The following is a 13,306-nucleotide window of genomic DNA, read 5'->3' as shown; positions in this document are numbered from 1 at the left end:
GTTGGCAGGAATAAATTGTCCCTAAATCAGTTTCCCTCAATCTGGATGGCCATAAAACATTAGACAGGGGTCGTGGGTGGAGGGGGGGACTGGTGGTGTTGAGATGGCGGCGCGGGCTCGTTGGGCCGAAGGGCCTGTTTCCCGGGCTGATTTTGTTCTTCGTTCTTTGTTAAAGTCCAACAGGTTTATTTGGAATCACGAGCTTTTAGAGCTTTAACTCACCTGATGAAGGAGCAGCGCTCCGAAAGCTCGTGATTCCAAATAAACCTGTTGGACTTTAACCTGATGTTGTGAATCTTCTTACTGATAAATCCAGTCGGGAGTCTGGAAGAAACCTCTTCACTCAGAGCTTGGTGAGAGTGTGGCACTCACCGACACAGGGTGCTGAGCAGGTTGAGGTGAATGGTTTAAGGAGAAGCAAAGACACGCAGGAGAAAGAAATACAAGGTTTGTTCTGAAAGTGAGATGAAGAAAGGTGGGAAGAGGCTCATGTGGAACAGAGGCATCAGATAGGAACATACATTGAAACACAAGGAGTTATAAGCAGGAATAGGCCTGGATCACCATTCAGTAAGTTCATAGCTGATCTGATTGTGGTCTCAATTCCAATTTCCTGCCTGTTTCCATGATTCCCTCATCTGTCAAAATCCAATCAAACTCACCCTGGAATAAGTTCAATAACTCAGAAACTTTCACAGACTAACTACCCAGTGAGAAAGAAAAAAAATCTCCTCACTTCTTTCTTAAAAATGAGGTCTGTAATTTTTAAACTGTGTCTCCCAGTCCCAGCCTCTCCCACAAGAGGAAACATTCTCCTGGCATCCACGTTGTCAAGACTCCTCTGGATCTTGTGTTTCAATGAGTTCACCACTTGTTCTTTTAAACTCCAAATGGGTAAAGGTCCAACCTGTCCTTTCCTCACAGGATAATATCTCTCATCCCAGGAATGAGTTGAGTGAACCTCTGAAACAAGAGCTCATGGTGTAGGGGGTAACATGGAAAAAGGATTGGCTAGCTAGCAGGAAAAGAGATTGGGCGTTCATAGTCATTTCAGGGTTGGTAATGAGTGGAATGTCACCAAGATCAGTGGCACGGTGGCACAGTGATTAGCGCTGCTGTCTCACAGTGCCAGGGACCCGGGTTCGATTCCCAGCTTGGGTCACCATCTGTGTGGAGTTTGCACATTCTCACTCTGTCTGTGGGTTTCCTCCGGGTACTCCAGTTTCCTCACACAGCCTGAAAGATGGTTGCTGAATTTTCTGATGAGACAAAGTTAGATAGGACAGTAAGTTATAAATCACATAACCCCTGCATTGCAGAGGTAAAGAGAACAAAAATGGGTGGGGCGGGGGGCATCTTCTGAAAAGATTCTAAGCCCAGAGCAGAGCATGAAAACAGAAGAATTTTGGATCCCTTTTTTCAGCGAGTCCAAATTTGGTATCTTATGCACTCAGTACAGAATTAAATCTCAATAACTATTTGTCACTGTAGGGGGAGTGAGCTGGGCTTAAATCACCCAAAATCTGGCTGAGAGCAGGAGCTGACACAATGCGCATGTGCAGGTCTCTCGAGTCTGACAGCAGTCGGGGGACTCGTCACATAGCCTCTGCTGCTTTCAGCTGGCCCCCCCCATCCCCCACTACCATGGAGGCCTGCTGTCGATATGAGCCTCGCTACCCGGCTACCGTGGGATCCCACTGCCAATCGCGAACCTCCCCAGCCAGGCCGATCACCCCCTGCACCCCGTTCCCCCCACCAAGAGGACTTATCCATTTTAGCAGGAAGAATAGAAAAGGTTTTCAAAATGGTGATTGTAGAACTCTGAGGTACAGAGGAATCAGGGTGTCCTGCTACAAGAAGATAGCATGCAGGTACAGCAAGTGTTTAGGAAGGCAAATGGAATGTCGTTGTTTTTCTGAAAGAGGGGTGGAATATAAAAGTACAAAGGTTTTGCTACAATTGTGCAGGGCATTTGCGAAGCTATATCTATCATACTGCATTCAGTTTTGTTCTTTTTTTTAAGAAAGGACAGAATTGCATTGGTAGCAGTTCAGAGACGGTTCGCTCGACTGATTCCTGGGAGGAAAGGAGTCACAGATTGGGCCTGTATCCATTGGAGTTTAGAAGGATGGAAGGTGATCTTACTGAACCATATTTGATTTGATTTTGATTTGACTTGATTTAATTTATTATTGTCACATGTATTAGTATACCGTGAAAAGTATTGTTTCTTGCACTACACAGACAAAGCATACCGTTCATAGACAAGGAAATAAGAGAATGCAGAATGTAGTGTTACAGTCATAGCTAGGGTGTAGAGAAAGATCAACTTAATGCGAGGTAGGTCCATTCAAAAGTCTGACAGCAGCAGGGAAGAAGCTGTTCTTGATTTGGTTGCTACGTGACCTCAGACTTTTGTACCATTTTCCTGAAGGAAGAAGGTGGAAGATCCTGATAGTGTGGATGCTGAGAGGATGCTTTCCCTTGTTGGAAAGACTAGAACGAGGGGACACAGTGCTGTAGAAGGATTTAATACCCAGAAGATTAACACGGGACTGAGTACAATGCCACACACACAGTGATGTCAGAAGGCACATGACCTAGAGATCAGGCCAGTCTAGGGATAGGTAGCAACATCTAAGGGCCTAGTTTGGGGTCCTCTCCATACCGTTACCCTCCAATGTAAGTGTGTACATAGTTCAGCAATGTTAATATAGACTTCTTTGTAATTTCAGCAAGACTGCTTCATGATGTCCAAGCAATACATATCATGGATAGAAGCGACAGAACAGATCACAGAATAGGAATCTCCCACTTAAAGGCAGAGGTGAAGAGAAATTGTTTCTTATAGAGGGTCATGAGTCTGCGGAACTCTCTTGACCAGAGAGTGGTGTAGCTGAGTTGCTGAATAGTTTTAAGGCTGAATTGGATAGATTCCTGACTGCCAAAGGGGTCAAGGGACCATTCAGCCGCTTGATCAAAGGGTGTGGTGAGCAGATAGGGAGGTAGGGTTGAGGCCACAATGAGATTAGCCATGATCTTATCAAATAGCGCAGCTGGTTCAAGAGGCTGAATGGTTGACTCCTACACCTAACCCATATGTTTGTAGAGACCAAAACTGTAGAGATTATTCCTGATGTGGTCTCTGTGTATCATTCCGGTATAATATTCCTACTTTTATATTCCACATCCTTTGCAATAAACACCAATAATATATTTGCTTTCCTAATCACTTGCTGTACCTGCATACTAACTTTTTGTGATTCATGTGCTAGGACACCCAGATCCTTCTGCATCACTGAGTCGTACAATTACTCTTTATTTAAACAGCATACAACTTTTCCATTCCTCCTGCCAAAATGGGCAACCTCACATCTTCTCGCTTTATATTCCATCTGTTAATGTTTTGCCCACTCACTTAACCTAGCCATGCCCTGCGTAGACACTTTAACTCTTCTTGACAATTTACTTTCCTATCTATCTTGGTGTCACCGGCAAATTTGGCCATCATACATTCGATCCCTTCATCCAAGTCACTGATGAACGGTGGGATTTCCAGACGCCCCCCCCACCCAGGTTTCTCCGCAGCAAGAGACAACCACTATTGGCTGGTGGTGGGATTCCTGGTCCTGCCATAATGGTCATTGCCATTGTCCCATTATATCCATCACCAGGAAACCCAGAGCAAAGGGGCTTATCGTCAAGATAGCAAGATCCCACTGCTGGCCAATGGCCTGAAAATCCTGCCCAGACTTGCCAACCTGAGAATGACCCATTTGCCAACTCTCTGCTCAGTGTTGGTTAAGCAATACTTATCCATGCTAACCTGTTGACCCCTGCACCATTCTGTATGGATACCTTTGATATAGCGCCTTGTCAAATACCTTTTGGAAATCCAAGTACACCACATCCTAGAGGTTCCCCTTCATCCACCTTGCTTGCTACCTCCTCAAAGAACTCTAATAAACACGGTTTTGCTTTCATAAAACCATCTTGATGTTGCCTGATGTCATTATGATTTTCTAAGTATTCTGCTATGACCTCCTTATGGTGCTATGATAGCACAGTGGTTAGGACTGCTGTCTCACAGTGCCACAAGCCAGGGTTTGATTCCTGGCTTGGGTCACTGTCTGTGTGAAGTTTGCACATTCTCCTCATTTCTGCATGGGTTTCCTCCAGGTGCTCCGGTTTTCTCCCTCCTGTCCAAAGATGTGCAGATTTGGTGAATTGCCCATGCTAAATTGCCCCTTAGTGTACCTGAACAGACGCCAGAGTGTGGCAAATAGGGGATTTTCACAGTAACTTCATTGCAGTGTGAATGTAAGCCTACTTGCGACTAAATAATAAACTTAATAAACCTAAATAAACTTCAAAACTTTAACCTTTAAAAATTTAATAATGGCTTCAAGCAATTTCCCTGAGACTGATGTTGAAATAACTGAACTATAACTTCCTATTTTGCACTCCCTGCTTTGTTGACTAAAGGTGTTATATTTGTTATTTCCCAATGTACCAGAATCTTTCTAGAATCTCAGGAATTTTGGAAGATTATGACCAATGCCTTTATTTTCTCTGCAGCCACTTCTTATAAGACCCTAGGAATGCAAGCCACCTACTGCTGGGGACGTGTCAACCTTTGGGTCTAATCATTTTCCCAGCATCTTTTCCCTGGTAATGGTAATGGTTTGAAGTTCCTCCCTCCCTCTCTCCTCTTGAGTTTCAAATATCTTTGGGAAATTTTCTAAATCTAAAGGTCGATTTTTCCCATTCTGCCTGCCATGGGAATCATGGGCAAGGGGTGGTCCATGGAGGGGGCAGATCATGGACAGGCGGATCATGGACGGGGTGGACCATGGAGGGGGCAGACCATGGACAGGCGGATCATGGACCAGGCAGACCATGGAGGGGGCGGAGCATGGAGGGGGCGGACCATGGAGGGGGCAGAGCATGGAGGGGGCGGAGCATGGACGGGGCAGACCATGGAGGGGTTGGACAATTGCGGGGGTGGAGCATGGAGGGGGTGGAGCATGGAGGGGGTGGAGCATGGAGGGGGCGGAGCACGGAGAGGTCCATTGATCTTGGGTGGGACTTTCTGGTTTTGGGGTGAATGTGGCCAGAAATTCCCACCCCTGGTCAATGTTTCCGCTATTTCCTGGTTTTCCATTGTTAATTCCAACTGCCCTGATTCTGTGCTGTAAATACTATGCGGGTGTCACATCGCTAAGCCACGTTGTATAGCGTGGAAACTGTCTTTTATTTTTAAACGTATCATTGCAGTTTTTTAAGCCTTTTAATCAATTAGCATAGACTGAGAAGATTAAATCCAGTAAATCCCACAACGGGCACTTCTTCCTTACAGCAAAGAAAGTTACGTTATACCTTAAAATAAATGTATTTTTTGCAAGGAAGAAATGGTCTTGGACTGCAGCCCACAATTGAGACAGAAGACCATTGAGAATAACAATTCCCTTTGCCAAATAGGCAGTTACAGCATTGAACGGTAAGAATAAGCTTAATGGTCCGTAACTTCTTCAGAGTGGCAATCTCCATTCGACTGGACCCTCGCTGTAACTTCACAGCTCCCAGCTCACCCTACCTTCCTCACTCAGCCTGCATGAGACAGGAGCTCTGCAGCCCTCCCACCTGCACTGGTGAGGAGTAACCGGGGTGCAGAGAGGTAAATTGCTCCCCCTTTTCACAGCACTAGCTGCCATAAAGGGGATATGGGAAAAGGACAAGTTAAAGGGAGCAGGTAAGTTGCAAAGGTAAGTGGTTCAGACAATTGGACGAAGACCCGGGGGTGAGGTGGGCGTTGGAGGGGTGGGAAGAGTTCTGAACCAGTAGGGAGGGTGGGGGTAGTCGGAGGAGGGGGGGGCGGGGAGAGTCCAGGAGTGGACAGAGAGGCGAGGGACACCCGAGGAGAGGGGACAGGGTGGCATAAAGGTAAGTGGGAGACTAAAGGTGGGAGTGACAAGGACCAGTAAGGGAGTTGGGGGGGGTAGCTGGAGTGAGGGGGCATGGTGCTGGAGTGGAGGGGGAAGATTAAGCCTGAGAGGATGGTCAGGAGTCAATGCTTCCATTTTGTTTATGTATAATCTTCCAATTGGGCTCTTTGTTCTACGCATGTCCCTCTCCAGGAACACAAAGCCATGTGCTTTGAATGCAACAAACATCAACTTGCATTTATATAGCTCTTTCAATCTGTAAAACATCTCAAGGCATTTCACAATTTAGACATTGAGACACATAACAAGATCTTAGGGCAGGTGGCCTAAAGCTTGGTGGTAGGTTTTAAGGCTCAGCTAAAAGGAGGAGAAAGATGGAGAGGTTTAGGGAGATTTAGAACAAGTCAACATGGTTTTACAAAAGGGAAATCTTGTTTGACAAATTTACTGGAGCGTCTTGAGGATGTAACCAGCAGGATAGATTAAGGGGAACCAGTAAATACAGTATACCTAGATTTCCAAAAGGCATTCTATAAAGTGCCTCAAAAAATGTTAATAGACATGATAAAGAGACATGAAGTCAGGGGTAATATTTTGGCATGGATAGAGGATTGGTTAATGGATAGAAGGCAGAGAGTCAGCATAAACAGGGCTTTTTCAAGTTGACAAGGAGTGAATAGTGGAGTACCGCAAGGATCAGTGCTGGAGCCTCAGCTATTTACAATCTATATTAATGATTTAGATGAAGTAACAGAGTAATCTTTGCTGATGATACCAATCTATGTGAGAAGATTAGTTGTGGAGAGGACACACAGAGGCTGCAAAGAGATACAGACAAATTACGTGAGTAGGCAACAAAATGCCAGATGGAGTGTAATGTAAGGAAGGGTGAAGCTATTAATTTTGCTCCCAAGATCAGGAAATCAGAATAGTTTTTAAAGCTGAGCAACTTGTAAATGTTGATAGTTAAAGACACTTGGGTGTGCCGGCACAGAAAGTTAGCATGCAGGCGCAACAAGCAAATAGGTAAACCAATGTTACGTTCCCCTTTATTGGAAGGGGATTGGAGTATGAAAATAAAGAGGTCTTGCTACATTAGTACAGGGCTTTGCTGAGACCACATCTGCAGACCTGTCTGCTGTTTTGGTCTCCACATTAAAGAAGGGATGGCCAGAATTTTCCGGATATTCACAGCGGCCCACTAGCAGGCGATTGCTACACTCTGTCTCATGCACCTATCCAGCTTCCCCTCAACTGAGTCAATACTTAACCATTCCCTGAGGTAGCGAGTTCCACATCCTCATCACTCTCTGGTTAAAAACTGTGCAAGGGCAATATGTAGTGGGTCTAAATAAGGATTAGGGTCAGCGTAAGCTTGGTGGGCTGAAGAGAATGTTCCTGTGCTGTATCATTCTTTATTCTTTGTCCCTTCCTGCTAAACTCATCATTTAAATTATTGGAGTGTGACATATCATGTCAAATAGATTCCCTGGTAGGAATTGCCGCATGATGTGGAGATGCCAGCATTGGACTGGGGTAAACACAGTAAGAAGTCTCACAACACAGCACGGTGGCACAGTGGGTTAGCACTGCTGCTTCACAGCTCCAGGGTCCTGGGTTCGATTCCCGGCTCGGGTCACTGTCTGTGTGCAGTCTGCACATTGTCCTTGTGTCTGCATGGGTTTTCTCCGGGTACTCCGGTTTCCTCCCACAGTCCAAAGATGTGTGGTTAGGTTGATTGGCTGTGCTAAGAAATTGCCCCTTATTGTCCAGGGATGCGTGGGTTAGAGGGATTAGTGGGTATAATATGTAGGGATATGGGGGTAGGGCCTGGGTGGAATTGTGTTCGGTGCAGACTTGATGGGCCAAAGGGCCTCTTTCTGCACTGTAGGGTTCTACGAACACCAGGTTAAAGTCTAACTGGTTTATTTGATAGTAAGCCCACAAGTTTTCGGAAACCGGAGCACCCGAAGGAAACCAGCACTGACGGTGATCCGAGGCCGGAATTGCGCACGGGTCCCTAGAGCTGTGAGACAACAGCGCCAACCACTGTGCCACCCGCTATAATCCAATTCTTTACGTTAAAATTGAAGAAAGAGGTAACAGACCTGTCCACCCTGCAAGACAACGACAATATCCAGTGGTGGGGTGGCATCCATCAGCGTGGCTACAATCGCAGCGCTCACTGCAGTTCACTCCGTATGAACCATCCTGCCAACAAAGAAACACATTCACCTTCATAACAATGCTGAAGCTGCAAGAATAAACAAAGGACGTTTACATGTCGCCGCGTTAACAGCGTTGGAGTTGAACAGTTTCAAGACAACATCAGCAAGCACTTAATCACATAGGCGGGAAATAGAAATGCAGAACTCTCTCCCCAGAAAGGTTGGGGTGAATTGAAACTTTCAGAATTGGTATGGGTTGGTCCTTGCTAGGTGAGAATGTTAAGAATTTTGGAATCAAGACAAGTAAATGGAGCTAAGAATCAGATCAGTCATGATCCAATTGAGCAGTGGAACAGGTTTGAGGGGCTGAATGGCCTCCTACTATTCCAATGTTCCGTACAAATTAACCATAATCTTGGGCACTTTAAGTTACTGCAGTTGGATAAAGTGCCTTATTTCACCATCACTTCAACATTCTACAATAAAAGCCACCCACAAAAACATTTCCGCTAACAACTTTACCCCAACCGCACATCCAATTAGACACACAAAACTACAATAATTGCCCCTGCATCCTGTCTGTTTTCCACATGCTTTTGCCTGTCCCAGGGCTCCTGCATGTAGTCAGCCCAGTGACTGCAGTGTTGCTGCTGGAAGGTTCTCACTTTCCCTGAGGGAAGATTGGAGATGGGCTTGCAGAGCGCCTTAGAGCAGCTGTGGACCTCAAGGGCCAGGCTTTGGACTGCATCATCCTGGCATGGGGAGCTGGCTGACTGCGAGGCAACAGCAAGGAGCAAGAAGCTGGCTTCGCTGAATTCATCCCCAAAGGGGCCCAAGTGTATTTTTTTAATAAAAATACATTACAGAAATGTTAGAAAGTGCAGTCATTAATTTGAAGTAAACCAAAGGGTAGAATAATAGATTAGGAAGAGGACCAACAATGTATAAGTGTGCACTTTTGCAGAAACAAGTTATTTAACTTTGTTCTTTTTAGTGCTCTTACAACCAGAGAATTTAATAACGTTAAACTTTAGTTTGCCAACAAAGCTCTAATATAAAGCAATACTTCATTTCAACACATTCTTAAATGTTCTTTAGCACGATGGATTAATACAACGATTTTCAGTAAATGATGGGATTACCTGACATGGATGCACACACTTGTCACCTCTCCATCCTGCCAAACAGGTGCAGGTCCCAGCCTGGGCATTACACGCTGCTCCATTGGCACAACGACAGGTTGAGTTGCAGCCAAGACCCCACCTGCCACGAGGGCAGGGAATGGAACAGTCGACTCCATGCCAACCTGCAGTGTCAAAGCAATAACCATTTACACTGTAACGTGGCAACTACATGTCACTGCTGTCCAACAAGGAGATGTGCCTCATGCGGTCCCGAGTGGTGTTTTAATATCCAGAAAAATTTAGGGCGAGATTTTCCAGCTGCGCTTGCCCCAAGGCTGGAAAATCCTGCTCGAGATCAACAGACCTTTCCATGGTCCTTTCCCGCCGGGTACTATTCCCATGGTGGGGGAGATGGGAAAATTTCACCTTTAATCTTCGTTCGTTCTCTGAAAGTGAATCATCTCGCTTCCCCTCTCCCCCCTCCTCCCCATTTTAGCAGCAATAATTTGCATTTAAACAGCACGTTTTATGTAGTAAATTGCCATGAAGTCACGTGAATGTCATCAAGCTTGACGCTGAACTGCATAAAGATATATTAAAACCAAAAAGCTTGGCTTTAGAGGTAGGTTTTAAGAAATATTTTAAAGGAAAGAGAGAGAGAGAGAGATGGAAAGGTTTGTTTGGTGGGAGAGGGTGAGGGGACTGGGGGGGGGAGGGGAGTGGAATTCTAGTGCTTAGGGTCCCAGGCAGCTATTGGAAGACACTCAAATTGTGTTTTGCATTCATTCATGGAATACGGGCGTCACTGGTTGACCAGCATTTAACAGGTGACCGTACAGAGGTTTATAAAATTATGAGGGGCATTGATAAGGTGAAAAGGAGTATGGGTTCAATGCAGGAAAATGGGGATAGTTCAGTTTAGGAGGCCTGGTCAGCATGGACGTGTTGGGCTGAAGGGTGTGTTTCCATGCTGTATATCTCCATGACTCTGTTTCCACTGGTTAGAGGGTGGGTAACCAAAGGGCACAGATTTAAGGATGCTGGTGGTATGGTGCCTCACAGTGCCAGGGATCCAGGTTCAATTCCGGCCTTGGGTCACTGTCTGCGTCTGCACATTCTTCCCAGGTTTGCGTGGGTTTCCTCCAAAGATATACAGATTAGCTGGACTGGCCATGCTGAATTGCCCCTAGTGGCCAAAGATATTTAGGTTCGGTGGATTAGCCATGGTCAATGTGTGCGGTTACGGGGATTGGGCAGAAGGCTGAGCCTGGGTAAGAAAGTTACTCAATGGGCCAAATGATCTCCTTCTGCAGACTCTATGGTTCCATAGTCAATGAATCAGAATGGGGCATGTGTAGAAATATGTTTTTATGCAGCAATTTATTGTGATCTGGAAGGGGCTGCCAGACAGGGCGGAGATTCAATAGTAACTTTTCAAAGGAGAATTGGGGTGAGTACTCGGGAAGGAAACATTTGCAGGAATACAGTGGAAGAGCCAGGGAATGAAATTGACTGGACGGATCTTTCAAAAAGCCAAACTAGAGGTGTGATGGGCTGAATGGCCTCTGCCTGCGCTGTATGATTCTATAAATGTGATTGTGTACTTCCAGCGTTGATTAGTATTTCTCTCCCCTGCTATGGTATTTGCTTTGTGGTTTTATTAAACCAGGGACAGCTGTGCAAATGCATTTTTCTTCTGCCCCGATTTTCACAAATCCAACTCTCGCTTTGATTCAGCGAATGATTATAGGCTCCGAATAGAGACTTCTCTCCCTACAGCCCTGTGGATTTTCACTTTTTGAATATTAATCTGATTCCCTTTTGAAAGTTACGACCCAATCTGCTCCCATCGCTTTGTCAAGGGTTCCAGACCATAATTCACTGGGTTAAAAAATAATTCTCTTGGATATCAGGGACTGAGTTAGTGAAACCAACATCCCTCCCCCATTCCCTTAAACAACCCCCTGATACTGTCCGCTGTAATATAATGAAACCATAAAAGGAATAACACCCCAGTATTACCCATCACTTGTTAAAAGGAGGGCAGCAAAGATAATTAATGAAATGCATTTCTTTCATATTGTTTCACTATATTTTTAAAACAATTGCGTTCCTTTTCTTTGAACTTGTTTTCTGACAGTTCCACTTACAGGCAGGCTGGGAGTTTGTAATGTGAAGCCCTCGTATCAGTGACAGGACACCACAATAGCAGCATCTCCAGGCCTGGTTTTCTATACTGGCTATCCCAGTATTGGCAGAGTTTAAACACTACCCTTCTGTGAAACTGGAATTTGCTTTAAAGATGCATTAGCTGTCTCCTGGGAACAGGAGCGAAAGTGAGATGTTTCATTTTGATTTCTTCACACACACACACTCCTCTCCACAAGGCACGACGTTAAGCATCAGTAACTACACTAGTGAACCAATGGGTACAGAGTGTCTTTAAACCCTTGTACAGGTCCACAACAATATCATTCCGTTCCAGCTTTTGTTAAGCTACACTGGTTCCTGATACGGCAAAGCCTCACTCTTCGTATTCTCATTTTCTATCACTGGTTGCCATGCCTTCTGATTAGATTTGATTTATTATTGTCACATGTATTAGTATACAGTGAAAAGTATTGTTTCTTGCGCCCTATACAGACAAAACATATCATTTATAGAGAAGGAAAGGAGAGAGTGGGAGTGTAGTGTTACAGTCATAGCTAGGGTGTAGAGAAAGATCAACTTAATGCGAGGTAGGTCCATTCAAAAGTCTGACGGCAGCAGGGAAGAAGCTGTTCTTGAGTCAGTTGGTCTGTGACCTCAGACATCTGTATCTTTTTCCCAGAGGAAGAAGGTGGAAGAGGAGTGCGTAGGGTCCTTAATTATGCTGACTGCAGGAAATGTAGACAGTCAATGGATGGGAGGTTAGTTAGCATGATGGATTGGGCTACATTCATGACCTCTTGTAGTTCCTTGCGGTCTTGGATAGAGCAGAAGCCGTACAAAGCTGTGATACAACCAGAAAGAATGCTTTCTATGATGCATGTGTAAAAGTTGGTGAGAGTCGTAGCTGACATGCCAAATTTCCTTAGTCTTCTGAGAAAGAAGAGGCATTTCTTAACTATAGTGTCAGCATGGTGGGGGAAGGGGTGGGAAGGACCAGGACAGGTTGTTGGTGATCCTTCAGCTGCCTGTGGCCCTAAGCTTCTGAATTCTCTCCCTAAACCTCTCCATCCCTCTCTCCTCCTTTATGACGCTCCTTAAAAGCCACCTCTTTTAACCAAGCTTTTGGTCACCTGTCCCAATATCTCATGTGGCTCAAATATTACGAGATTACACTCCTGTGAAGGAGCTGGGGACATTGTATTACGTTAAAAAAATCCAATAAAAATGCAAGTTTAAGATGAAGCAATGGATGAAAACACTCAAGTGGGATGGAAGCTGGTGTCTGGCTGTTCTTTTGAAATATTCCAAGAGATGAATACCCACAAACCATTTTACAAAGCCTCCCTTACCTGCTTTACAGGTGCATGAGCCGTCTATTGGAGAACAGGCTGCCCCATGTTTGCAGTCACAGGTGGAGGAACAATTGACTCCGTTGGTACCAACAGGACAGGGAGTCGAACAATCAGATCCCTGCAATACAATAGAAATGGAATGATAGTTAAGAGTTTAAAGATGGAAGAGATTCTAATATGAGAGGAAACGGTAGAAAATCTGGATTTAGGAACTAACAGTATTAGCACAGCAGCGAATGAAACATTTCGAATCACTGCTCTTTTCTGGGGTGAGTAAGAAGTCTCACAACACCAGGTTAAAGTCCAACAGATTTATTTGGAATCACGAGCTTTTGGTGCGCTGCTCCGAGTGATTCACCTGATGAAGGAGCAGTGCTCCAAAAGCTCGTGATTCCAGATAAACCTGTTGGACTTTAACCTGGTGTTGTGAGACTTCTTACTGTGCCCACCCCAGTCCAACGCCGGCATCTCCACATCATGGCTACTTTTCTGAGGAGATTGGTAGCAACTTCCCAGCCGTTCATCCAGCGGGATTTTCCGGTCCTGCCGACAGCACACCCCCGTTT

At 45.2% G+C, this 13,306-nt stretch overlaps 1 protein-coding gene across 1 annotated transcript in view; it reads right to left on the bottom strand.

Annotated features, from left to right (window-relative positions):
• megf10 (multiple EGF-like-domains 10) overlaps positions 1–13,306 on the bottom strand; it is a 153,193-nt gene that overhangs the window by 30,728 nt on the left and 109,159 nt on the right. The window contains exons 11-13 of the mRNA XM_080188349.1: positions 12,738–12,858; positions 9,256–9,419; positions 8,054–8,156 (exon numbers count right to left, since the gene is read on the bottom strand). Of these exons, the coding sequence (XP_080044475.1) occupies positions 8,054–8,156; positions 9,256–9,419; positions 12,738–12,858 (388 nt within the window). The remainder of the gene's footprint in view (positions 1–8,053; positions 8,157–9,255; positions 9,420–12,737; positions 12,859–13,306) is intronic.

This window comes from Carcharhinus amblyrhynchos, chromosome 5 (assembly GCF_965287045.1).
Source record: "Carcharhinus amblyrhynchos chromosome 5, sCarAmb.v2.hapA, whole genome shotgun sequence".
Lineage (NCBI taxonomy): Eukaryota > Metazoa > Chordata > Chondrichthyes > Carcharhiniformes > Carcharhinidae > Carcharhinus > Carcharhinus amblyrhynchos.
The sequence above is the reverse complement of the archived record's forward strand: the minus strand, read 5'-3'. Positions and strand labels throughout refer to the sequence as shown.